At 41.7% G+C, this 25,030-nt stretch overlaps 1 protein-coding gene across 1 annotated transcript in view; it reads left to right on the plus strand.

Moving 5' to 3' along the window:
- The first annotated feature begins 269 nt into the window (after positions 1-269).
- The window catches only part of DACH1 (dachshund family transcription factor 1), a 416,939-nt gene continuing 392,178 nt past the window's right edge, over positions 270-25,030 (plus strand). Inside the window, exon 1 of the mRNA XM_075563567.1 lies at positions 270-1,118. Within this exon, the coding sequence (XP_075419682.1) occupies positions 277-1,118 (842 nt within the window). The 5' untranslated portion in view covers positions 270-276. The remainder of the gene's footprint in view (positions 1,119-25,030) is intronic.

The raw sequence follows: 25,030 nt of genomic DNA on the forward strand, positions 1-25,030 counted from the left end.
GTTGGACTTGCGGGACACTTTGGCGCGTTCCTCCCCGGTGCGCGTCCGGCGCTCGCCCCTCGGGCGCTCGCTCGCTTCCGCCGCTGCCCTGCGCTCGCCCCCCGCGCTCCCCTTCCTCCGGCCGCTCGCCCTCGCTCCCGCTCCCAGACTTTCTGTGGTGGCGGCGGCCGCCGCCGCACCCCAGCTCGTTCTCCCCCTCGGGCTCCCTCGCCCTCCCCGGGGCGCGCGGCAACTTTGCCCCCTCGCTTCGCCTCCTCGTCCCCCTTCTATGTGACCATGGCAGTGCCGGCGGCTTTGATCCCTCCGACCCAGCTGGTCCCCCCTCAGCCCCCGATCTCCACGTCGGCTTCCTCCTCCGGCACCACCACCTCCACCTCGTCGGCGACCTCGTCTCCGGCTCCGTCCATCGGGCCCCCGGCCACCTCGGGGCCAACTCTGTTCCGGCCGGAGCCCATCGCGGCGGCGGCGGCGGCGGCGGCGGCCACAGTCACCTCCACCGGCGGCGGCGGCGGCAGCGGAGGCGGCGGTGGCAGCGGCGGCGGCAGCGGAGGCGGTGGCGGCGGCGGCGGCAACTGCAACCCCAGCCTGGCGGCCGCGAGCACCGGCGGCGGCGGTGGCATTAGCGCCGGCGGCGGCGGCGGCGGCGTCTCGAGCACCCCCATCAACGCGAGCGCGGGCAGCGGCGGCGGCAGCAGCAGCAACAGCAGCAGCAGCAGCAGCAGTAGCAGCAGCAGCAGCAGTAGCAGCAGCAGCAGCAGCTGCGGCCCCCTCCCCGGGAAACCCGTGTACTCGACCCCGTCCCCAGTGGAAAACACCCCCCAGAATAATGAGTGCAAAATGGTGGATCTGAGGGGGGCGAAAGTGGCTTCCTTCACCGTGGAGGGCTGCGAGCTGATCTGCCTGCCCCAGGCTTTCGACCTCTTCCTGAAGCACTTGGTGGGGGGCTTGCACACCGTCTACACCAAGCTGAAGCGGCTGGAGATCACGCCGGTGGTGTGCAATGTGGAACAGGTCCGCATCCTGAGGGGACTGGGCGCCATCCAGCCCGGAGTGAACCGCTGCAAACTCATCTCCAGGAAAGACTTCGAGACCCTCTACAACGACTGCACCAATGCCAGGTAAGGCGCCGGCCCCCTCGCAGCCCGCCTCCTCCACCTGCCCTCGCTCCCGGCCCCGCGCCGCTCGCGCCGCGTGCCCGCCAGCCGCGCGCCCCGGACCGCGCGGCCCTCTCCTCCCCGGCTCTGGCTCGTCCGCCGCGCCCAGCCCCTGGAGAAGTTGGCACCGCACCCGGCCCGCTCCGCGCTGGCCTGGGCGCCAGGGCTTGGCCGCGGAGGCGGTGCGAGAACCCCAAGCCTTGGGGCGGAGTGGGCACGGGGCGGGGGATGGGGGTGGCAAGGGGCCCGCTCTCTTCTGGGAGCCACAGCCCCTTGGCTGGGACGCGCTGGCGTCTGGGGACTCCCCGCGACTCCGCTTCCGCGGCGGGGCTCCGGGGACCAGCCGAGAGCCTTGGTACGGGCCAGAGGGCGGGTGGAAGTGGCCGGCCGGCCGGGGACGGTTCCAGGAGCCCGGCGACGCGCTCAGAGGAGGGGCCCGCGGCGAGGGGACGGCAGCCGGGGAGGGCACTCCGAGGTCGAGAGGGGAGAGGCGCCCGAGGCCTAGGACCCAGCGCGGTGCCGGGGATCCACCGCGGGCTTGTCCCGGAGCCCCGAGGGGGAAGCCTGCCAAGGGGAGGGGTCTGCGTGCGCGCACGTGTCCGCGTGTAAGTGCGTGTGCAAGGAAAGCCAAGTCAGTTGTTTGCCCCGGGGCCGCTGCGAGGGCACCCGCAGGGTTCCCTTTGTAGGGGAAGGTGACGACCGGGTGGCGGGTGGGGGCACCCGGCCGGAGAGTCGGGCGAGGAAGACCCCAGCTCACTCGCGCGCCAGCGTCCGGCTTCTTCCCAAAGTTTTGGTCCTTGCTCAGCGTAGTGGCTCTCGCCCACAGCAGGTGCCAGAAGCTTGGCCCGCGTGCCCGGCCCGCTGGGACCTTCCCGGCCTGCGCCGGCTGAGCGGAGCTAAGGGCGCGCACCCTGGAAGCCCGGGGCTGGATCCTGGGCCGGACTAGCTTTTTGCCAATGAACGTGCAGTGGGGGAGGATCTACCGAGAGGGGGCGGGAGTGGGGCATCTTGTCAGTTTCGGGGTAGATGGGCGCTTTCCCCACCGAGGTCGGAGTTTTATCTGGTCCCCTCCTCGGTGGGAGAAGCGTCAGGGGAAAGTTCTGAGCTGGCCCGAGAAAAGCGAGCAGGGAAAGTTGGAGCCCTGCAGCGGGGGCCCGGGAACCGCTAGCCAAATTTCTGCGCGGAGTCTTGGAATAGGTGTAAAGATCAGAGGAAGCAACTGGGTTTTTGTTATTTATTTTCTTAGGATGGGTGGGCCAAGGAGAGTTAGAGAATCTGACGTGGGAAGAAAAGCAGGGTTGAGCGAAAGTGATCGAGATCAGGAGGGAACAAGGGCAGAAGATCCCAAATGGGTTCTCCCTTGGGAGAAGACTTCTGGTAGTGTCCCCTGAAGGCTGTAATGTGAAAACTGCCTATGCCAACCCAGCATATCCCCATCCTACCCAGCCAGAAACTTTTCTTCTTGTATTTATCGGCCACTCTTCGCAAATGGGGCATGGATGTGTTTTTAAATCTTCACTTAGGCTAGCTTTGTGTGAATGATTGTGAGTGCGCGCGCGTGCGTGTGTGTGTGCACGCGCGCGCCCGCACCCAAGAGTATGGACAGGTTACACTGCAGTATAGATTGAGCGGAATCTTGATTACTAAACGTTATTTACTCAGAAAACTGTGATCCTTAGACTCCAGAAGCAAGCACAACTCTATTCCTGAAAGGAACCTAGGATTAAAACTAGTTGAATCAGGGCAGAAAAGTGTTACAGAGTTGTTATATAAAGGATGTGAGTTGGGATTTGAAAGCCAATTCAGAGATGAGTATTACAAGATTGCCTACCTATTCAGTAAATTGGTGAATCGCTGCTTTTTTTCCCTTTAGAAATCAAACTCCCATTCTGCTTTTGAATCTCTTTGTGTTTCTGAGAGCACACATGCGGACAATCAATGACCATTTCGTATATGCAAAAAAAATAATGTAAGGAAGCTTCTTTCAGTGACTACCTTGTTATAATCAAAGTTAACAGGTAACAAGGTCCCTCTAAAGTGTATTCTCTCATCTTCCCCACCCCTGGAAATTCTTTGCCAAGACTTTGGAATTGAGGGCTTCCCCATCTGATTGTGGATTGTTTTTTAAAGTTACTATTTTAAAAATAAGATTTTTATCGGAGACCAACAGCAGCTTTCAAGTTTAAATTACGAAACCAAGACAAGTCAGATCCAGTACAACTGTCACTTTTCAAGAACGTCTCCTCACACCACTGATTGTTTCAATCAGCTGCGCTCGATTCTTGCAAATAAAATGAGTTGGTTTAAAAAGCCTACTTTAGGCTATTTTCAAGTTAATGTTTGGTAAATTTATCGATTTGCTTTTGCATTTTGATCCTTTAAGATTATACCTCTTACTCAAACTTAAGGATATGTAGATTTGACAGTTATTAACCCCCAAAGAAGTATGCAGTTCCAGACACCTACCTAGGTTTTCCTGACTGTCACTAACCTAAGAAACAGAAAAGTATGTTGTCCACATCTTAATGCACTATTCTGTTTTAACATCAATCGCAAGTAGTAAGGTCTTATTTTCTAACTTTGAAACTAATAAACTCAGATGTTTTGCATCTTGGACTTTCAGAAGTGAGGTTACTTTTGTCATTCACGTCCACTTTTAAGATCCTTCTACTTTCCTCTTGATATATTGATCTATTTCACTCTGATTCTTTCTTCTTTGGCTACTTAAGAGACTATCTAAGGGAATAATTTATGTAGTGGATAAGAGAAACTATTCAAAAAGACCAACCATATACAATAAAATATAGTGTGCAAGAACTATTAGATCAGTATATATGTTCCTCGCAAGAAACAAACAAATATGTCGCACAATTGCATCTGCCAGAAATTTGAGAAGCCAAAATTATGCTAAAGGAAAGAAAGATTCATAAACTTGCTTCAAGTGGCTCTGTCCGTTAGCAAAGCTCAGAGTAGATTAATTTGCTTGAAGCTGTTGCTTCAGTATGCCAGCTATAAAGATGAGGAGGGATGCTGACCGGAACTGTCTACCACAAGAGATGACAAGGAGACCATGGCTTGCTAGATAGTAAAGTTGAAAGTCAGGTCTCACACATGAAAGAAATTCAAGGAAATAGATTTAAAAGTTGTCAAAGAACAAAGTCTAACCTTGCTCCATTTCCTCTAATTATTATTTTCTTAGTAGCAGGAACTTGGCTGTTGAGATAGAGGTCAGTTAATCAACTGGTAACCATTAAACAACAGCAAATATAAGAAAAGTAATTACGTACATGGTCAAGTACATGTATGAATCAATTGCTTGTTTGTAGATTGGAGTTTGGGTTCAATTTTCTGTGAACTCAAGTAATAGTGACTCTGCTCTATTGTTTTATTTAAAATTCTTCTTACTCTGACTACTGAAAGGATATGGTTTCTATTTTAGGATCTTTCCAACTAGATTATGACTTTGGCCTTTTGTAATTCTGGATTTGTGGTATTACTGACCTAAGTGGATCCCGTTTAGTCATACATATATTTGCAGAAAATATTGTTTTGTCTTAAAAGACACCATCCATAGACAGCAAATTGAAAGCCTTCCCAAGTTGACTGGGTTCTTGTAGGTTATATGAATGAAAATTTAGGACAAGAAGTACAGAATATTTCCAACTTTCAGTTCTATTAATTTGTCAGAAGTCTTTATTTTTGCCTGCTTTACTTAGATGACATGCTGAACCAGTCTATGTTTATTTTACATTTCCTCCATCACATGCTTTTAATAGCACTGTTATAGAAAGTTTCCCAACAAACACAGATTCATTTATAACAATTACAATACTTCTCACAGAGAAGTTCATTAATTACTGCAAATGAAGAGAAGCTATGCTTCTGAACTTTTTTATATTCTACTAAATTACTGGTTTTTATAAAACCCAATGTTTCCTTTTGTAACTTCAGAAAAGAGTATATCATAATTCAAAGGTGGAACCTTAAAACATAGACATTCAGCTTTGGGTTCACTCCTCATTACCATGTTTTAAAATTGTCAACACATTAAAGTTTAACAACTGATAGATGGCTAGAAGTAGTTTAGCCTGGGGTTTACCTGGTTCAATGAAATTCTATTGTAGAATACAAATCCTCAGAAATGTGGATGCCTTGCAAACCTGTTGTTTTCATCAGTGCTCATCTACAGTGGCATCAGCATTATTGTAAATAAGTATAAATAGAAGATGCTTTTCTTTCTAATCACCAAAAACTTATTAGTTAATCCTCTGAAGCATGAAATTTCATTCACGCATATGTTATTTTACCTGGTGTGCTGCGAATATATAGGAGAAGTTACAAGACGGGCTTTTTGCTTTTGCGGGGATTTATTTAAACACATCATTTGATGTATTAGCTTTTGGTATTGAACTTTCCAATCTTTCTTTTGTTAGTCCAGATCAGGTTTTGTTTTTTTTAAATGCTGTTGTTATCTGTTTACTATACCGAATTTCACGGGCATTGCATGTAAGTTGCTGAAACCCATCTAGCCAGACTCCTTTTTTCCTCACTACTTCCCTCAGCCCCCTGAGATGTGACAACCAACATTGATTAAAGTCTTGGCTGGATTTGAACATAAATCCCCCCTTCTCTTTAGTGATTTACTATGTGTGATTCACCAGCACAGAGAAACATCATATGCTTTATTGTTTCTCATTGGATGTTTTGTTTGGGGGTGGTGGTGTAAGTGGCTTTAGTAAATTAGCTTCATGTGCAACCCAGTGTTTTTTAGGAACAGTTTATATTTTGACTCCTAACAAGGATCATTTTAGCTTGCCAAGTTCTTTACTAAATTGTTTCATACAATTGCTTTTTTCAATCAAGTAAAATGTCATTTAAGTTATGTGGGAATGGTCACGTCGAACCCAATTGTAAAATTGTACGGAATGTCCACTGGCTTCCCTCGAGTCTTTGGCTGAGACATCCATCTGCAGTGTGCCGGCAAAAGCAGGGGCAGGTGAGTCTTTCAGAGTTCATGAAACATTTAGACGGGAAGGTTTGTGTTACTTAGTTCTTTTAAAAGATAAACTTTACCTGAATTATCTCTCAAGGTTTCTTTTACAGATATTCGCAACCCCCTCCAAAAAATAAAAGGTAATGCCAAGTTATGTACCTTTCAAGTGACAGGAAATGTGTAATTGATATGAAATATTTGGTTATTTTAAAATGCCATTAGAATAGTTTTATTATTTTACATGTTGAAATAGTCATACGAATGGAATGACCTTAGCATGTGTAATGTATTGTGATTGGTCAATTACAGTGATGTGGTATATAGATGATAGACTATCAGAAAGTTCGTAGGAAAATGGAATTTAAAGATAAGGGAATTTTTCTCCAAACTTTCTGAAGTACGTGTGTGTGTATTCTCATATGTCTAAATGCTTCAGCCTAAATATTTTACCTGAGGATATATTTCTATTGTTAGACTTATTAAGAAATCTCTTCTCCACTATACTTTGTTTACTCAGTGATTCATTCTTCTAATAAAGAAAACCATGAATTAAGAATTCACTTTTTAGAGCTTAGGCAAATACAAGGCGCTTTCAAAAGTTCATGGGAAAAATGGGATGCAAAGGTCGTGGACCCCCCCCACCTCCCCGCAGGAACTTTGGAAGCCCCTCCTCTATCTGAGGCACCTAGCAGAATTCCTGAATAAGCTTATGTTGTTCTCACATTTCTTTCTTTTTCTCTCAACTTGTCAGCAGTTGTTCTTGGCTACAGTGAGTCGGTTTTTAGGTGTCCCTATAGTAGCTCCCTCGTACAGTAATGCTTTTCTTGGTGAACTGTGCTTTGTACCATCTAGATATCGCAGAACAGAAAGGACTTTGTTGCAAAGTCTTATCAAATGATGTCTTTTGCAAACAAGGGCACGCAGAATAAGGTGCCTAAATTTAGCCTGACAGTTAGCTATTATTAGATTAAGTGGTAATCACTTCTTTACTATGCAGCAGTGCAAGTTACTTGGAGAGGTAGGTCTGGGTTGGTTGAAGAGTGCATTGCTGTGCATGGCAGGCAGCTCGTGGCTGTTCGTATGTGGAAATGAGAACAGCATTTGTGAACCAGTATAAATGAATTAGTCAGACAAAAAAGAAAACAGTGGATGCACATTGCTCTCGTCTTGATGTTGGCATTAACATTATTTGAATGAAATAGCAGATAAATCTCTGGGTATTGCTGTTGTTTGTTTGTTTGTTTGTTTGGTTGGTTTGGTTTTTAAGAAAAGGCAAATCATACAGAGATAGAGAGTGACCCAAAACACTACTTGGTCTAAATCTAGGACATTGAGTCAGACACATTTTAATTGTGTGTGTGTGTGTGTGTGTGTGTGTCTTCCAGCATGCTTGTAGGAGTATTTTAATTTACCTATTTAAAATGAATTTTTAGGTTTTTCTAAATTGTACACTGCCTTGAATGAGCAAATGATTGGATTTCCCATGAGTGTGACCTTATTGCTTTCGGATCCAAATTAGCCTCGTGGTGTTTTAGGATTTTAAGTGGGTTTTTTTTCTGTACTTTAAATATGCCCTCGTGACATACTGGCTACAAAATAGGCTACTACTAACTGCAAAGTCTGTAGTTCAAATCCACCAGCTACTCTGAGGGATGAAGAAGAAAAATTCTACTGCCGTAACTAGTGAGTTTCAGCAAACCACAGGGACCCTTCTGCTCAGTCCTGTAGAGTCACTATGAATCAGAATCAACTTGCTGGCATTGAGTTTTCAGGGAAAGTTGTCAAAGGCAACTTAGTGCACTAGAAAACTTGTTATTTCATTTGTTATATATGTATTCTTGTATATGTAGGTATAGCCATAGAATTTAATTCGCTATGTATGTGTACATAAAATGTGTATTTATGTTTACATAGCTAATAAATTATATGTATGCTTATAAATCTATAGGTATATATCTGTGTTTGTTTTAACTATTATAAGTATATACAAGTATATAATGCTGTTGCACAGTTTCACTGAATAATTGGTTGCTTTAGAAAATTATAGAATATAATGATAAAAAAAACTCAATTAAGCATCTAAAACATATTATTTTATAGGAATGAATGCCTAGAATTCATTATATGCTTCTAGGAGAAAGTCAAAACTTAGCACCATGATTTGAAGAAAAAGATGAACTTTATAAGTACACTGGTAAGAATTAGACTGACCATTATGAAGATAACATTGTGGGCGTTGTGGGCAGAAATATAAACTTTTCAGAAAGAAAATATTAAAATAAGCACCATCTTGTATTGGTTACTTTTTGCTTAGTAACATTGAATATATAAAGAACACCTTTCCTTACTATAAGTAAGTGAAAATCTAAATGTGAACTGTAAAATATAAAGGTTCCAAAGTACCTTATCTTGGAGTTGAAATTGTATCAAGTGCATCTAAATAGTTAAGATCACCCTCCCAGTTACAGTGACAGCAGGGACAACTACTTTCCCTCCAAGACAAAGTGTATCTTAGGAAAGAAAGAGCACTGGCTCAAAGGAGATGAGTTTATGGCAGGATGGAGAAGCAGTTCAAGTGCTAATTCAACTTAAGGAATATTGTTCATTTCCTTAAAACAAACAAACAAATAGCTTTATTGACATAAGACACAGGAACATCTTGGCTGAAAACCTAAACTCATTGCCAGACAGTGGATTCCAATCCATAGCAATCAATAACACAGAGGAGAGCACTTTCCAATAGGGCTTCAAAGGCTGCAGTAGACCCCTCCTCTTTCTCCTTCAGAACAGTGGGGTGGGGCCAACAGTGGATCAGTAGTTTAGCACATAAATATTTTATCCACAGTGACCCCATGACACCTTTTATTAAGAAAGTGATAAAGATAAATAAAATATTGTATTTAAGGAATGGTTAGTTGATAACTAATGAATGATCAGGCAGATGAAGTGTTTTCATTAAAATCTTTCACTGATTATATCTTGGAATCATAGTAGTAATACTTTTTAGTCACATACTTCGTTTCTGGGACATATTTTTTAATTGTTTGCATGTAAGTAAAGCAAATCTGTGGAGATGTAACATATTAGAACACTATCACAGTTTTGCCAAAATGTACTGATAACTTCAACAGAATGAATTACTGGTTTTCTTTCATTCTTGAAAGTGATACTTATTTCTTCATCAGGGAAATTCAAGAATTAAACAATTCTAATGCAGCACTGCCTTTGGATTTTAATGGAATCACTTGGAACATTGGTAACTGACATAGTATCACCCACACCTTTCATTCTAGAACAGATGGTTCTAGGATGTGCAACAAGTATAGCATCTTATCAGTGTTCTAAAGCCATCGATGGCAAATATGCTTACCTTTTTATTTCTATTTACCTTAGTCCATTTTGTGTATACATTTGTGCATGAAAGACCCACACATGCTCAGGCACACACACGCATACACTTGATGCACACATGCGTACACTCTGGTCTGTAGGACATAGGGCCATAAGACAAAACATTTACCAAGTAGGCTTTATTCTTGCTTACTGTAACTTATAGAAACATAGTCTAACTCAGAAAAAAATAGATTCTACACTGAATTCCAATAGAAAAAAAAGAACATTAAAGTTTAGAGTATAAGCAGTATGTAAGTATTCAGAAATGCATCATCACTGTTACAGGGCTGTTATTAGGAGAGTGATTGAAAACTGAGCTTAGATTTTCTAACCAGTTTTTTTTCATGATAACTACAGTGTTCTCTTAAAATGTATTTTTTGCATACATGAGATTTTCTTATATGTAAGAAATATTAGATATTGAGTAGTTGAACTTGATCATCACCAACTAGCCCTTGATGGGTTTGATGCCAATGTTCCATTTACTGTTTATTTCACTGCTTCTTGCACTTTAGAGCAAGGATATCATTGAAAACTAATGGATAAAATTTAGGAACCAAAATTCCATAATCTTAAAAAAAAAAAAAAAAGATGGCGCTTCCCAAAGTCTTGCCACCAATGAGATGAGTTAGGAATGAGGTCAGTGGGTAAACCTGCAGCTCCACATAAGGAGAAGTGGATTACCACTTCTTCCTGTAGTTGGTAATTTTCTTTGAAAACACCTGGTGGAAGTCCAGTTAAATGGATATCAATGACTTTTAGCAGTCACCCATGGCATTTGTGAAGTCATTGTGTCATTGATGAAAGGAAAAGCACAAATGCTCCACCCACCCCCCAACCCCGAACTCTTTTGTTTTTTTACAGAGTAAGTAGAAACTTGTAAAACAGTGGTGACTTCCAGTATCCATTCTCATCCAAATCTTAGGGGATTAAAAGTAAAATTTTACATCGTGAATATCCAATGATATTTGGTAAAAGGTCCACCATTACATTGGGTTATATTAAAAATGTGAACAAATATGCAGACTTTTCCTTTTTGCATCATTGAGTCGGCAAATAATTTCAGGGGAAAGAGTATACGTAGGTAAAAAGAGTATATAACTCCTTTATTCTTATCCCCCTCAGAACCCTCTGATAAGTGCGCACTATAAGCAAAGATGAAATGTCTGCTGCTATTGTGTTCTGTTTTTATTTTATTTTTTCATTCCCACTTCAGACAGCCCATGCAGATTTGAACTTGTAGCCAGGAACAGGGCTTCCATGCTTCCAATTGCCAAAAAGACTCCCAGGGACAGAAACTGGACCTGCTTTTATGAAACCATCGAATTACATTACTACAAGTTAACCTCATGTGAAAGGAATGCGCTGATCCTAATTCTAACCTTAGTGTTGGAGCCTTCTGGATCAAATTTGATTTTTCATTCTGTTAACACCTGTCTGACTACCAAATTTAGTAAGATATTCTTAGGGGGAAAAAAGGGTATGTGTCCTTCATCAGTGATGTTTTACAATTACGTCACAGTGCTATCAAAATGAGGTGGCGCTTCAGGTTTTCTCAGGTATTCTTATTTCAGTTTTAAAGACAAAGGATCTACCTAAATGTAAGGACTTTAAACATGAGTTTATCTTATTGGGTTTGAGGACATGTATTTATTTAAAATGAATGTCCCAGTCCAATGAAACAAAACAATAAAACCAACTCCTATTTAGATTACTTTTTCTTTGGATGAAGTTTCAAAATAAAGACTTGGTTGTTCAATATCAATATATTTCATTTTTCTTGGATCCATCATTTTAAATGGTGATTTTCTTAAGTTATTGTTCTTAAAATCACCCAGAACAGGGTCCAGTGACTTCTACGGTCCTGAAGAGTAACACATGATTGCGATACATATAAGGCATAATTCATTTTTTAAATTTTAGTTGGATTCATTCCTAGACATGTAGAATGGGACTAAGTTGGAAAACTGAAGTATGCTTGAAATAAATAGGCATTTAGGTGTGTGGTAATTTGCTTAATTGCTTGAGTGTAAAGATGCTGTGTTATATATGTTATATATGCTCCTGTACTCAAATGCATAACCGATAAAGAGGAGTTGGACCAGAACACTTCTTTGATGCTAACTTTCTTTTTTTTTTTAAATTTTTTTTTATTTTAACAATTTATTGGGGCTGATACAATTCTTTTCACAGTTCATACATATACATACATCAATTGTATAAAGCACATCTGTACAGTCTTTGCCCTAATCATTTTTTTCTCTTTTCTTCTTTTACATTTTATTAGGGACTCAAACAACTCTTACCACAATCCATACATATACATACATCAATTGTATAAAGCACATCCATACATTCCCTGCCCCAATCATTCTCAAGGCATTTGCTCTCCACTTAAGCCCCTTGCATCAGGTCCTCTTTTTTTTTTCTCCCCCTCCCTCCCCTTTCCCCCCTCCCTCATATGCCCTTGGTAATTTATACCTCGTTATTTTGTCATATCTTGCCCTATCCGGGGTCTCCCTTCCCCCCTTCTCTGCTGTCCCTCTCCCAGGGAAGAGGTCACATGTGGATCCTTGTAATCAGTTCCCCCTTTCCAACCCACTCACCCTCCACTCTCCCAGCATCGTCCCTCACACCCTTGGTCCTGAAGGTATCATCCACCCTGGATTCCCTGTACCTCCAACCCTCATATGTACCAGTGTACAACCTCTGTCCTATCCAGCCCTGCAAGGTAGAATTCGGATCATGGTCTTACGTGTATCAACATTAGGTAATTGAATGTGAGGACCCACCTCTCCATACAGTATGCCTTGCTCAATCTCACACACATGATGCTACATTATAAATGAGAAAAGCAACACATGCGCATCTATCTCCCCACACACCCCAAAATATGTGCTGTTACCATGATGACTGTGACATGACTGAATTTCAGAATTTAGGTTATAATATTCTGTTCTCGATCAAAAATAACCAAAAAACCCATTTTGACCTTTTCACTTCTTTCCCATTTACCACTGAGAACAATTTTTTGGATAAGTCGTCGCTTATTTCCCTACAAGAACCAAACATGCAAAATGCAAAGAAGAATTTTCATACTAAATTGATTCTAGGAGTACAGGAAATGCATTGGCATTTTCATTGCAAAGTTTGTCACTTTTCTTTCTATCATCAGTCATAATGACTCAACCAGGACTTCTTGGGCATCTTAATCACTCTGAAGTACTCTTTTTCTTGGCTGTGACTGTGATTTTAAAAAGCACGACAATACTTACTCTCTCAGTAAGATAACCTTTTTTCTGACTTTGTTGACACTGATCATTCGAATGAAGTGAATCATTTGAACACCACTGAAGAGTTAAACCATTAATTTGGATGTTTTCTAATAGTACTTGTATGCCACCTTCAAAAGATCCATATTTGGTTGCATAGTTCATTGCAAAGCTGACTCCAGCAAGGTTCATGGATGTTGAGCACGCCCACTGCTCTCCTTTCTCTGAGCGTTCCAGAGGAAGGCGAGGAGGTGGACCAGATGCCACAAGCGCATTATACAGGCTTTTATATTCAATAAGTGTACATACTAATATATACATTTGTATTCTATCTCAGGAAAGGCAACCATTCTAACTTCTGTAGTGGGGATAGTATGAAGTTCCTTTGGCTTTTTTTTTTGCCTTACCGGGGGACTTGGCAGCTCTCTATCCAGTAATGATTGATGATGTCCTATGTGAACTGGGGATAAAAGGAAATCACATGGAAAGATCCTACTATAAAATGCATGAAAGAACAGATGGAACTTTTATAGGGAGTTGTTTCTTCCTTAGTTTTGTACAGAAGTCTTCCTGCTATTCAAAACAGGAGGCTTCCAGTCCCCAAACTGAGTTTCATCTTCTTAATAATCTTGTCATCGAAATGAGCCTCATAATAATGTTCTTACTATTTTCAGAAATGTGTAATATTTGTCACGACACGGTTCCACAAAATCTGCCTCTTCACAATCTCACTCAGACAAGAACAGACTCAAGGTTTGGGAGCTGTCGGTAATTGGATCGGATCCCCCAACTCCAACAGCTCATTTTTATGAGAGTTTTTTTTATTTATTTTTATTCTACGTTCAGAGGAAAGATTTAAACAGTATATCTGATCCGGGGTAAACTTTCCTGCTCTTTCTTTTGGGAAGCGGGCTCAGTAAGGGCCCATGACAGGGAGGCTGTTTGTTTGCACAAAAGTTGTTTGCGATTTCAGGTACTCTTGGGAAATCTCTTGATCAGATTCACATCTGCTCCTGTCAAAGTGGGTGCTAAGATACCGGTCACCCAGCAACCACGTCCAAGAGGGAATTGGGCTGATAATAACTTCAAAAAGGAATGACAGATGCTAGATTAGGATGAAAGACAAAACGCATGAAAAATGAGCTTGTTAGAATCAAAAATTTGTTCAAGCACCTTTATGCAAATTAAATGAATATTGAATATTTTGCATGCAGTCATTTCTACTTTTTCACTTGATCGAAAAGAAAAGAATAGTGCATTTAAACTCACAAATGCGACTTCTTTCTTTTGTGCTAATTAACATACAAAGCCGAATCTCTTTTTGAAAAATCAGATTAGCCACCTGGGGTCTTATATCTCTACTATAGTAAGTATGCCACGATGCTTGTCTGGTGTCAGCTATGATCTTTCGAAAAACCTGGTTTATCTGTTTGGTTTTTACCTCATAAACAGTCTCACATGAATTAGGATGATTTTCGATTAGAGAAAGTCGTTGCTTGAGCAAGGTTTCAAAAAGTAACCTTAGCCTATTGTCCTTGAAATCGGTTAATGTACATTAATAAAAGATCACTCGAGATGGGGTCACACCAAAAGCGCAGGCTTCTCATTGACTGGTTAAGTCACACTGAATTAAAGTCGAGCACAGTGGAATGTCCGAAAGGGAAGGAGGCTGAGCGATCTCTTCAAGATTTAAGATGCTCTTGGAGACAGAGCTGATTTTCCTATGGAATCGTTCACATCCGCGTCGGACTTTGGAAGGGCCTGATAAACCGTGCTGTTGGAGAGAGGGTTTCGAGTCTTGGTTTAGCAGTGTCTAATGTGGTCACGTAGAGAAATTGATTTTCTTCAGAAATTAATTAATTTTTCATATCGCCCTAAGCTGCAGTTAAAAAGAGTGCGTACTTGTCTGTTTTTTTCCAGAAATATTGCCTAATCATATTAATACCATCGCCCCAAGGATGAAAAGATAATTGTACAAATGCATTTGGAAATATGTATCACTGAGTATTTATGATTAAATTATGCAAATGACCCAGCTCTCATCCTTTCCAGACCCAGATTGTCTAATTAGGATTGATATGCTGAATAGATGTTCCAGAATTTGAATACAAGCATGTCCAAGGAGCAGAAAATTGGAAATGACAAGGCTGAAATCCAAAGAAAAGTGCCTTTCCCGTCTGTATTTTGTTAATGTGCTGTTAACAGTGGAGGCTTTTTTTTTTTTTAATTTCCCGTTGGCTATTTTGTGACTCATGTGTCCCTATTAGAAATAAATCTGCAAAATGAACGGACTGGTAACAAATAGCATTTCTTCTCCGTTTGATGGTTATTTAAAAATAAGCAGGAATCTCCCGGTCATTCCAAAAGGAACGTGACGATTAGATGAAGTTGCTCCAGACAAGGTAAACTTCTCCTTAATGATGATCTAACTTCCTATTGGAGAGCTGTCTCAAAGCCAGCTCTGCAGGCTTGAGCGCACATTCTGCACTGTCTTCCAAGGATAAGCTGACTTGAACATACCCCTGTCTCCCCGCCCCACCCCCACCCCCTTTTTTAAAAACTTCCATTTAGTCCTTCATATAAAAATCTATCATCTTATGTTCCCAGAAAACGGTTTCAGCAACAGTTCTAATTAGAGGGGGAGCAGCACTTTCCATGTAACAATGTTTGAATCCGAGGCCCTCAGCAGGCTTTCCCCCTCATTGATTCCCTCATTCATCTTAGATGGAGGGGTGGTGGTGGGGAGCTAGGAGGGACTGAACTGTCAGGACTGCAGCCTTTGTTAAACAGCGGGTAGTCATTGCCTCTGAACTCCACTGGCTCCTGCTTCCCATCTGCAGGGTGATGGATTGCTATGTTTAATACATCTCAGGTTTTGTCTGTCATAGTGTGGACAGACAGTACTATCCGTGATTTCAACAGTGATTAGGGAACCGTTTTCAAAAACTCCTATTGGCCAGATGTCTTCCGGGAATGTCTGATGGAACATGCTCATTGGCTCTCTCTCCATGTAAGTGCAATTCCACTGGGTTGAGATGTGTACTTACCGTTTACACCAACGCAGAAGCCCCCTGACAGTTCCAAGAGGACTTCCCCACTTTAGAACCAAACTGGCCGAAACAGATTAACAGCAGCCAGAGTTTCTGACTCAGTATCAGCCTGCTCTTCAGGGCGGTACTGCAGGGCCTGGGCTAGGATGGCAGCGGCCACTTGCTCAATGATATTGGACTATTGAGCAAGATTGGGACCGCAGGCATGTGAGTTCTATGTGCGAGGATGGGATTTGTTAAGCTTTGGGTGCTTGGAAGCTCAGAAGTCCAAAGGGTGAACTATTTCAGCAACCAGAAAGCACAATATTTTCCCGGGAGTATCTTACTCTAGTTTTAAAAACTGGTACCAAGAAAACAGAATTAGCTAAAGGGAAAGAAAATATTATCCGAAGCTATCAATACTAGGCAAGGTTTTATTTCAAGAAGGAGACTTACATAGAAAGAAACAAGTGATAGAATCAAACCCAAACCAAACTCACTACCACTGAGTTGATGCCCATTCCTAGTGATCCCCATAGGACAGGGTTGTATTCCCCCTGTGACTTTCTCTCTCTCTAACTCTCTGGGGGAGTAGAAAGTGCCTTCTTTCTCCCCAGAGGTGCTCATGATTTCAAACTTCTCACCTTTCCATTAGCAGCCTACTGTGTTGAGTGGTAAATGGTGCTAGGCTAGGCTAATTCTCCTATATAATTTAGTACACCAAGTGTATATGTTAGGCTAGAGTGTAAGCTATAGACTATCTTATTAACATGATATTTAACTCTCTTTAATAAATAGGTAATTATCCAAATACCAACTCAGCCAGTTTCTCAACCAAAGTTTAAACTAAGAAAAGCTACTTGCTTTAAATTAGTCTTTTACTAATAACCAAATTTAAAGACACGCTTTAGATGATCACCTGTGACGTTTAGATAAGAAGAAGAACTCTAGATCGTAGATTATTTTTCCTTTATTGATGCAGTTCTTACATTGCACAATTTTTATCTGGAGCCTTACAGTGAAGCTATCTGGTCTAGAAACGTTGATCAGAAGCAGAATTATAAATTCAGCATCACAGACACACACACACATACACAAAACCATTCTTTGAAGCAGTTAAATAGCTATGCTTGTTGGCATATTTGACGTTGTTGATTTGGAAATAAGGACAGGCAGCACAGCAGCTCCTGGAAGAGTTATAAACACATTCATATATTTTGCAAATGATCTTGTCCTTTGTTTTATTTTGAGGCATGACTTATCCAAACCGTGTTTGGCTTTAAAAATGTGGACATTCATTCAGCGCTGTCTCAAGGAGTCATTTGTCAGAGTAATTCAGAGGGATGACTCATAGCATTCTTGAGAAGCGAATTTACATCAATGAGTTTAAGTAAGTTGGGGTTTTCTTTCATTCCAAGCAAGTCACGATGTACACAGCCCCATAGAGAGTGAGATAACATAATACCCCTCAACACTGTTGCACTGCGCAATCATGCCAATGTGTGGTTGTCAAACTTTGAGGAGTAGAGCACTGAGTGCTCATTTATTGCCTTCCTAGTAGTGGTTGGGGGGGTGGGGTGGGCGGGACAGGCAGGGAGTAAGAAAGGTATTCATTCTTTTTGAGAAAGATTGGGGGCTGGGAAGAGCTATTAGCGGTGCCCTGTAGCCACCTTGATGGCAGGAATCTCAACCAATTCAAAAGGAAAATGCACAGTTGAGGCTCCTTGGTTTGGGTTTGCTGGCCTGGAGCTCACAGCAGCAGATGGAATGGGAGTGAAGGGGGAGCAGGTGCGAAGACGCTCTCTTTTCCATAGTGAGACGGTCCCAGGAGATAGGACTACCTTCCCTTACTAGCTTCCTACCCTAATTATTTATTGATAAAATTGATGTAGATAGTGAATAGTCAGTAAAGAGCTAACACGCTAAGATGCAACCCCTAACTAAGAGGTGGGCCCCAGGAAGGGAGAGCTCGTGCCCTTGAAAAAGCCATGGACCTTCTTTTCCTACTAAATGTCACTGGAGCCAGTTTGGGCTGTTCAAAATTGCTTATGCAACGTTCCAAGTCCATTTCCATGGGTGTGAGTATAAATGTGTCTGTGAGTGTGTGCACTTGTGCGTGCAAGAGCATGCGTACCTGCTGTGCTGTGCCCATTGTAGGTTGCCAACCCTTGGTATACACCTTGTTGGAGGTATGTTTAGTGGGACAGCAAAATTACAAAGTAATACATGCCATTTATCTTACAGCAGTTAAATAAAGGAAAAAGTGTGCTAGGAATGAAATGAATGAGTGTCTTGCAGAGTTACATGATGAATTTGCTGTCTGGAAATGTTTCAAAGTGGAGGAAGGAGAGAATTCCCCTTAATCTACTCCATACATCTTCGACCACGGTGTGGCATAGGTGTCCCGGCTTCTGCAGTTACACCTAGCCTCTCTAGGCTTTCATGTCCAGCGCCTACCGTGCGCACAGCCATGGATTGGAGGAGGAGAGAGTCTGGCCACAGGTCCAACCTTCTTTTTGAAAAGCTCTAATGAGGTGAATCACTACTCCATGGAAAAGGAGAAAAAAGGGTTTTGGCCATCTTAGCTAATAAATCACATCAACTGCTTGGCTGATCAGATCAATTATGCATAAATCAGTGCTTTCAAGAGCCTTAAACTAAGATTCTACCAAAGACTAATCGATGCAGTGGTTGGTGTGAAAGATGGTCCCATAGCAAATGGACCAGGAGGCCCTACTCTTGAGACAGTAAAATGCTGTCAAAGGCAGAAGTACGTGTTTTCAAGCCAGAAAGACCCTGGTGCGATGTATGGAACCAGTGGGACTATGTGTTGACGGAAGGATCCTGTCCCCTCCACCTTGCCTTCATTATTCCGTCTAGCCATGCAATTTCATTCCCAATACCTTTAGGAAAACTCCTGGTGGAAGGCGAGTGATGCCTGCGACTTCTAGGAATCACCTTCAACAAGACAGCATGGCAGTGTTTCAAAAAGAAGGTGCCACTGCGAGTTGAGGAGAGGTTCAACACCCACTCTGCTCATGGACCTTAGGATTCACTGGTCTGTCGGAAGCTAGGGTCAGGAGCGGAATGAGAAAACGTGATTGGAAAGGTCCAGTCACCTCTCCTCCATATTCCCCGATGGAAAATGGGGACAAGGAAGATGCCTCAGAGGTGTGGGGATAGGCTGGTGATGATGGTGCTTTGAAAGCTCTTCACAGGGAATAGGTTGCTTTTCAAGGATTCTTATCTGGATAATGTTCTGAATTGCATTTTTACACTCCTTTAATCAGAACAGTTTACGAAGTCGACACATCAGTTGTTTTGGTCCTTGCTATCACACCTTGCGTCTCTTTATAAGGGGTAACTGGTAAATTATTCCAATGGAAACGAAGCCTTTCTGAACTCTAAAGAATTACAAGACCATTATATATATATATTAATGTTATTGACACACCCACTCTTCATTCATCAACCTGGTTTGGTTCCAAAGACCAGGCTATTATGCAAAAACTCGATTATGCCAGAGAAGAGAGTGATCAGGTCAGGTCACAAGATGGCAGCTGAGCACATTGTGACACAAAGGCCCATTGTGTCCTCACTTAACTGCCACCCCATCGAGTACCAGCCGTGGAACCCCCTCCTCACAACCTGTATTACTCTCATTTCACCCCCCGGCCTTCATTACTGCCAGAATGATTAATGAATAAAATAGTTAGACTTTTTACTATCGTCATAAATGCAAGCTACCAGATAAGGAGAGAGTTGATGTGCAAAGATAGATATATTAACCTTCAATAGTATTTTTGGTTTTTCAGTGGATTAACATGGTTAAAAACAAGATCAAATAAACTATAGCTGAAAGGAAATGATTGTTCCCCTCTTTGGAGGAGAATGACTTTTAATACCTATATTAAGTGCTATGGAATTCTCTATAAGGGCAAGAGATTTTATAGAAGTTAGAATTAGGTATTATTAAATCTTTAAGTGTGCTGGAACATTGTGTGATGATGATGGCCCTAGGAATGTTTTAATCCAAATGCATAATTTATAATTATTATGCACCGAGCATCTCAAAATCCCCAAAATAAGTTTTTTCAGGATTTTCTTCTGGGAGTAAATTTTGGATATGGACTCAAACATTTTAACATAAAATTTAGTCTCTGCCAAGCATTTCTTGAATGCATAAATATAAGGTTCCCTCCTTCAGAAGACTATTGTTCTGCCTTTTGTCTGTAGATTTATGATAACATCTTGACATTTTAGTAAATTATGAAGTAGGCATTGTGTTTCTCCCTTGTCACAGTTTTGAAACTTAGTAGTTTGTTGAAATTGGATTTGATTGATTTTCTCCTTGGTATTTGTCTACAAAAGTACCTCATGTCTTAAACTCACCAGAAGCAGAGCAATTCAAGTAGATGTCTTAAGAGTTTGTGTGTGTGTGTCTTAAAAGTTTTGAAATATTTTGGATCAGTTGTTAAGAGTTTTAAATGGTAGCAATATAGATGCTTACTAATAAAAGAAGACATGTGTACTCTGAACATGAGTAGATTTTATAAATTTAATGAACTTTAATCTCTGGTGAATAAAATTTACCTTCCTGGGATTATTATATTCATTTGCATCAATTTTTATTTTAAAAAATCCCTAGGTACTTTTTGGTGCATAGTAGGTACTCATTGCAAACATAATTGCCTCCCTTCTAGAAATCTTGTTTGCTTATTGTTGAATTAGGTTAAAATAGTGTCTCTTGGTTTTAAAACACTTTTGCTTAACAAAAACACACTTGATAGTAATTGTTAAGTATAATTCCTAAATGCTTTCCATATTCTTGAGGTAGTTTAAGCAGAGATATTAAAACTTTGTATATGTTCTTACACATATAATTTAATAATTTTGGGTTTTAATGTTAATCTTTAGGTTACATATCAGATACATTATTCATGTACCCAAAACTTTAATTTTGAAGGACCTAAGCATTTAAATTGAATTGTCCAACTAATCGTAAGAGCATATGCATTTACAACATCACCAGTGATAACTATAATGATTGCTATTTTACTGTTTACTTTTTTTACAAGGCATTGTATTAAATGCTTTATGTGGGTTATCTCCTTCACTCCCTGTAACAGCCACAAATGGTAGGCTCTATCCACCTTTAACGATAAGGACACAGGATCAGAGAAGTTCATGAACATACTTAAGAGCATATAACTCATACTTGGCAACTGGCAGGATTAAAACTGAAATAACCCCATTCTAGAACATTTGTTTCCTTCCTTTCTGTGTTTACTGTTTTAAGCAAATGATGCTTCACTGGTTTGAAGTTTGAAGGTGATTATTTGAAAATAAGGGTATGAATGTATAATAATCAAGTGTTTGTAATTTAGTAGTTTTGTGGGAAACTTTAATATTGTTCATATTTCTAAGATTTTTAGAAACATTTCTACATAAAAGATTCCCTTCTTTTATGAGAAATACATAGATGACATGAAATTGTATGTAAGTTCACATCATAGATTAATTTCTATCATCTCAAACTGTACATTAAAAGCCTATTGTATTTTCTTTCAAGTACAAAATATGTATCTTCTCCTTCCCTTTTCAAGCCTTAAAGCTATAATATATGAAAAGATACTCTGAGCAGATCTGCCCTTATCAAACGGACTCAATTCCATACAAAAAGCAGTATTGATGAGGTTATACTTTATTTGAAATACTTAGTGTATAAATTTATTAAAGTGGTTTGCGTCTGTAGAACCATAGATATCAGAGGGAAGAGAGCGATATTTAAGAATCACTGAGCTGGAATCTCTTACAATCTCGGTTCTTTGCTGCTAGATTCTAATGGATCCTCATGGCTTTCATATTTCCTTCAGAGTATTGTTGTTGGATCTCTGGGGGCTTTGTTGGCTTACTAACCTCAAGGTCTGAGGTTCAAACCTACCAGCTGCTTCTGGGGTCAGAGATGCGGATGTCAGGTCCCTGTAGCAAAGATTTACGGCTTCAGAAACCCTATGTGGGCTTACCATGAGTAGCCAGAATCTACCTGTGGTCGTGGGTTTTGATTTTGTTTTCTGAGAGGGCTGTTATTGTTAGAGTAACCCTCTCCCATGACTGAGAGTTCATCGTTCCCACTAGATAAAAACAAGGTATCATTAAAACCCAGAAATCGTTCACCGGGGCAAATCAGTGATACTTAAGCTTTATTTGTAAAGAGATCAAACCTCCCGTAGGTAGAGTTTGCAGTAACTCTTCTTCCAGGTGTTTAAACTGGGAAGCCACTTTTGGAAGTCTGGGGCGGGGTCTCGTTTCTTTACGTCTAGCTGCTCCTTGGAATCAGCTTTAGCCTCACCTCTCACTTACCTCCCTGGATGAATTCTGCCATCCCCGATGTTTGCCATTCTAGTCGATGCCTTTAGATTGGTTTGTCCTTTATTTCTTTTTCCCAGCACAAAAGAAGAAGAAAAAGTACTTTGAAATGTTGGCCTTCTCTTGTTCTATATAAAGAATTTATTGTTTATCAGATCGACACATTTCCTGACCTGTGAGTTCCTCCGTGGGTTAGGCTCCTCACTTTGCTTGTCTTTCTTTCTCCACTTTAGTCAAGTTTGGGGAATGAGGCCCCATCACCAGATAATTAGTATGGAGGGAATGTCAATGAACCCCAGTGCCAGGGTATCTACTGTTAAGGTCAGGATTTGACTGTGGGGAAGCGAAATATTTGGAGATTTTGTTCGTCTTCAGTGTTTCACAAAATTCTCAAATAATTTAAAGAGTAGGAAGGAACAATAAAGGGTACACATCAAGAACAAAAAGGTGTCATTTCTCATTAACTCTGGAGAGGATGCACAGTGTCTGCACAGAGCGTTTAGAGATCGTGCTCGCTTTTTGAATGACAGTTTGCTGAATTCCATGCACCTGTGTGCTGAGCCCTGGTGAGGCATTGGCCTGCTAAACACAAAGTTCAAGGTTCAAACCCACCACCTACTCAGAAGGAGAAAGATGAGGCTGCTCCCAAAAAGATTTACAGAAGTCTTTGTAGAAAAACCTCAGAGGGTAAGGTCTAACTACCCCAAGGGGTTTCCAAGGCCGTCAGACTTTAGGGATTCAGACTGCCACCTCTTTCTCCCATAAAGGTAGCTTCTGGTTTGAACCACTAACCTTTTGAGGTTAAGTAGAGGTCTTAACTCTTGCACTACCAAAGCTCCCAAAAGAATGATTTTACTACTGAACTTTGACTTATAGGTGCTGTCGAATGGTAAAAAGAAAGGATACGTGACTTTTCTCCATCGCTGAATAGCTTCAGTTAGAATGGTAGAAACACTTCCGTTCCCCCAAATGACTGTGAAGTGTGGCCAGTAAGGCTTCCCTTTGGATGAGCTCTGCGTCCCCCGCAGTCACCATGAACACTCACCCCTCAGACCAGTGCTCTCCCAGGGCTCCACAAGAGTAGCCTTTTCACTGAGCATCATTTCCCATCTGTTCCAGCCTTGCTGAGGAAGTGATAAGGGAGAATAATTGAATGTGCAGAAATATAAGTGGAAGCAATGGGTGAATATTTAAATTTCTCTTTCATTTGCCACTAAAAATTCCTCATAATCCTTCAGTCTTTTTTTCATTTTATTTCTAATTCTTCTTCATGCTCTATTCACTTTCCTACCCTGATCTGTTATGAGTGTTCTGGACTAACAGAGTCATGACGGGATGCTTTTTTCATGATCTGTCACCAATGACATATGCAGACATGGAGTAGCCGGGGTGGTGTCATGGATTATGCCGGCATTTGGACTGCTGAGAGCAGGATCAGCGATTCCAACCCCCCAGTCTTTCCTTGGGAGGAAGATGCAACTGTCTGCTTCCATCAAGATTGGAAGTCTGGGGAACCCAAAGGGGACAATTCTACTCTGTCATGTAGACTCACCGTTACTTGAAATCAACTCGAGGGCAGTGGGTGGTGTGTGTGTGCATACAGGCACATTTTATATGTATCATGAATATCAACATAATAATATGAATGCATCTATATATTGCACATATTATCTGGCAGGCGTTAGTCTGAGCATACTTCTTAGCTCATGCAGGCCTCCAGATAGGCTTCCGTCAATCAGTCCCCTCACCTCCCCTTTACAGAGGAGGATTCTGAGAAATTAAGTAAATTGCCCAAGATAATGGGTGTTAAGCTAGGGTTTCACCTCCGGCATTATGATTTCACATGCTACATTCTTAAATACTGCTACCCCACACACTCAGCCAAAGCGGAGTTGTAGAAATGCATTCTGAGCGCCAGTTTTCTCATTGTCAGGTGCGGTGTCTCATATGTGACCAACAAGAGGAGGATTTGAGCCAAGGAGATTGAAATATGAAAATTGAATGAGATAGCCTATGTAAACCACAGAGAAGCTATTAAGAATTTAATACATGCCCTTTACGGCTCTTTTTGTCTTTTTCTGTTTTCAAGTCATATTTGGGAAAGAGGCATCGAGATTTAGCAGGTACAGTGAGTCCTTGGAATAGGTTTTGGTACCCCGCTTCTGGGCGGCTGCGAGTTCCCCGAGGACCCCAGCAGAGTCCGGGCTGACGTGTCCTTTCCTGGACAGCCCAGTCCTACTCAGCAGCGAGTTTTATCTCCAGTGTCACAAGCAGCTGTGCTTGTTTAAGTGAGACAACCGCCATTCAGAGCAGGCTCAGGGCTGGCAGCTGTAACTAAATTTAATTTTCACCTACATTTCACAGTTTGTTCATGGTGAGAAGTGCTTCTATACAAGCGTCCTTCCAGCCTCCGAAGAAAAATTGGCATATCCTGTCTCTGACAAAGAGCTTCCCACTTTGGGGTTTTGACTCGACCGACATTAAATAGAGAATTGATTTCTCATCGAAAAAAACAGGTAGCTCCCCACCACCACTCCCCGCCCCAGTCCTATTTCAGTTGCTGTCCCATCCATTTAAACATTAAAAGTATTATCTTAATATGGTAAAGAAAATCCTGGGATGAAATGTTGTAGTCCCTAAAAGATGCATTTTGAAGACAGTGAATCCATAAATTAAATGGTATGGTATTTATAAACTTTTTCTAGTTAAAAATGTCGTGATCTCCTGGTACCCACAGCCGTTGTGCTCCAGCACATATCACAGCTGCTAGAAAAAGCAGGGCTCCCTTTTGTGGAAGATTGCCCTGCGTCGGCTCCTGCT

The sequence above is a fragment of the Tenrec ecaudatus genome, chromosome 11 (genome assembly GCF_050624435.1).
Source record: "Tenrec ecaudatus isolate mTenEca1 chromosome 11, mTenEca1.hap1, whole genome shotgun sequence".
NCBI lineage: Eukaryota > Metazoa > Chordata > Mammalia > Afrosoricida > Tenrecidae > Tenrec > Tenrec ecaudatus.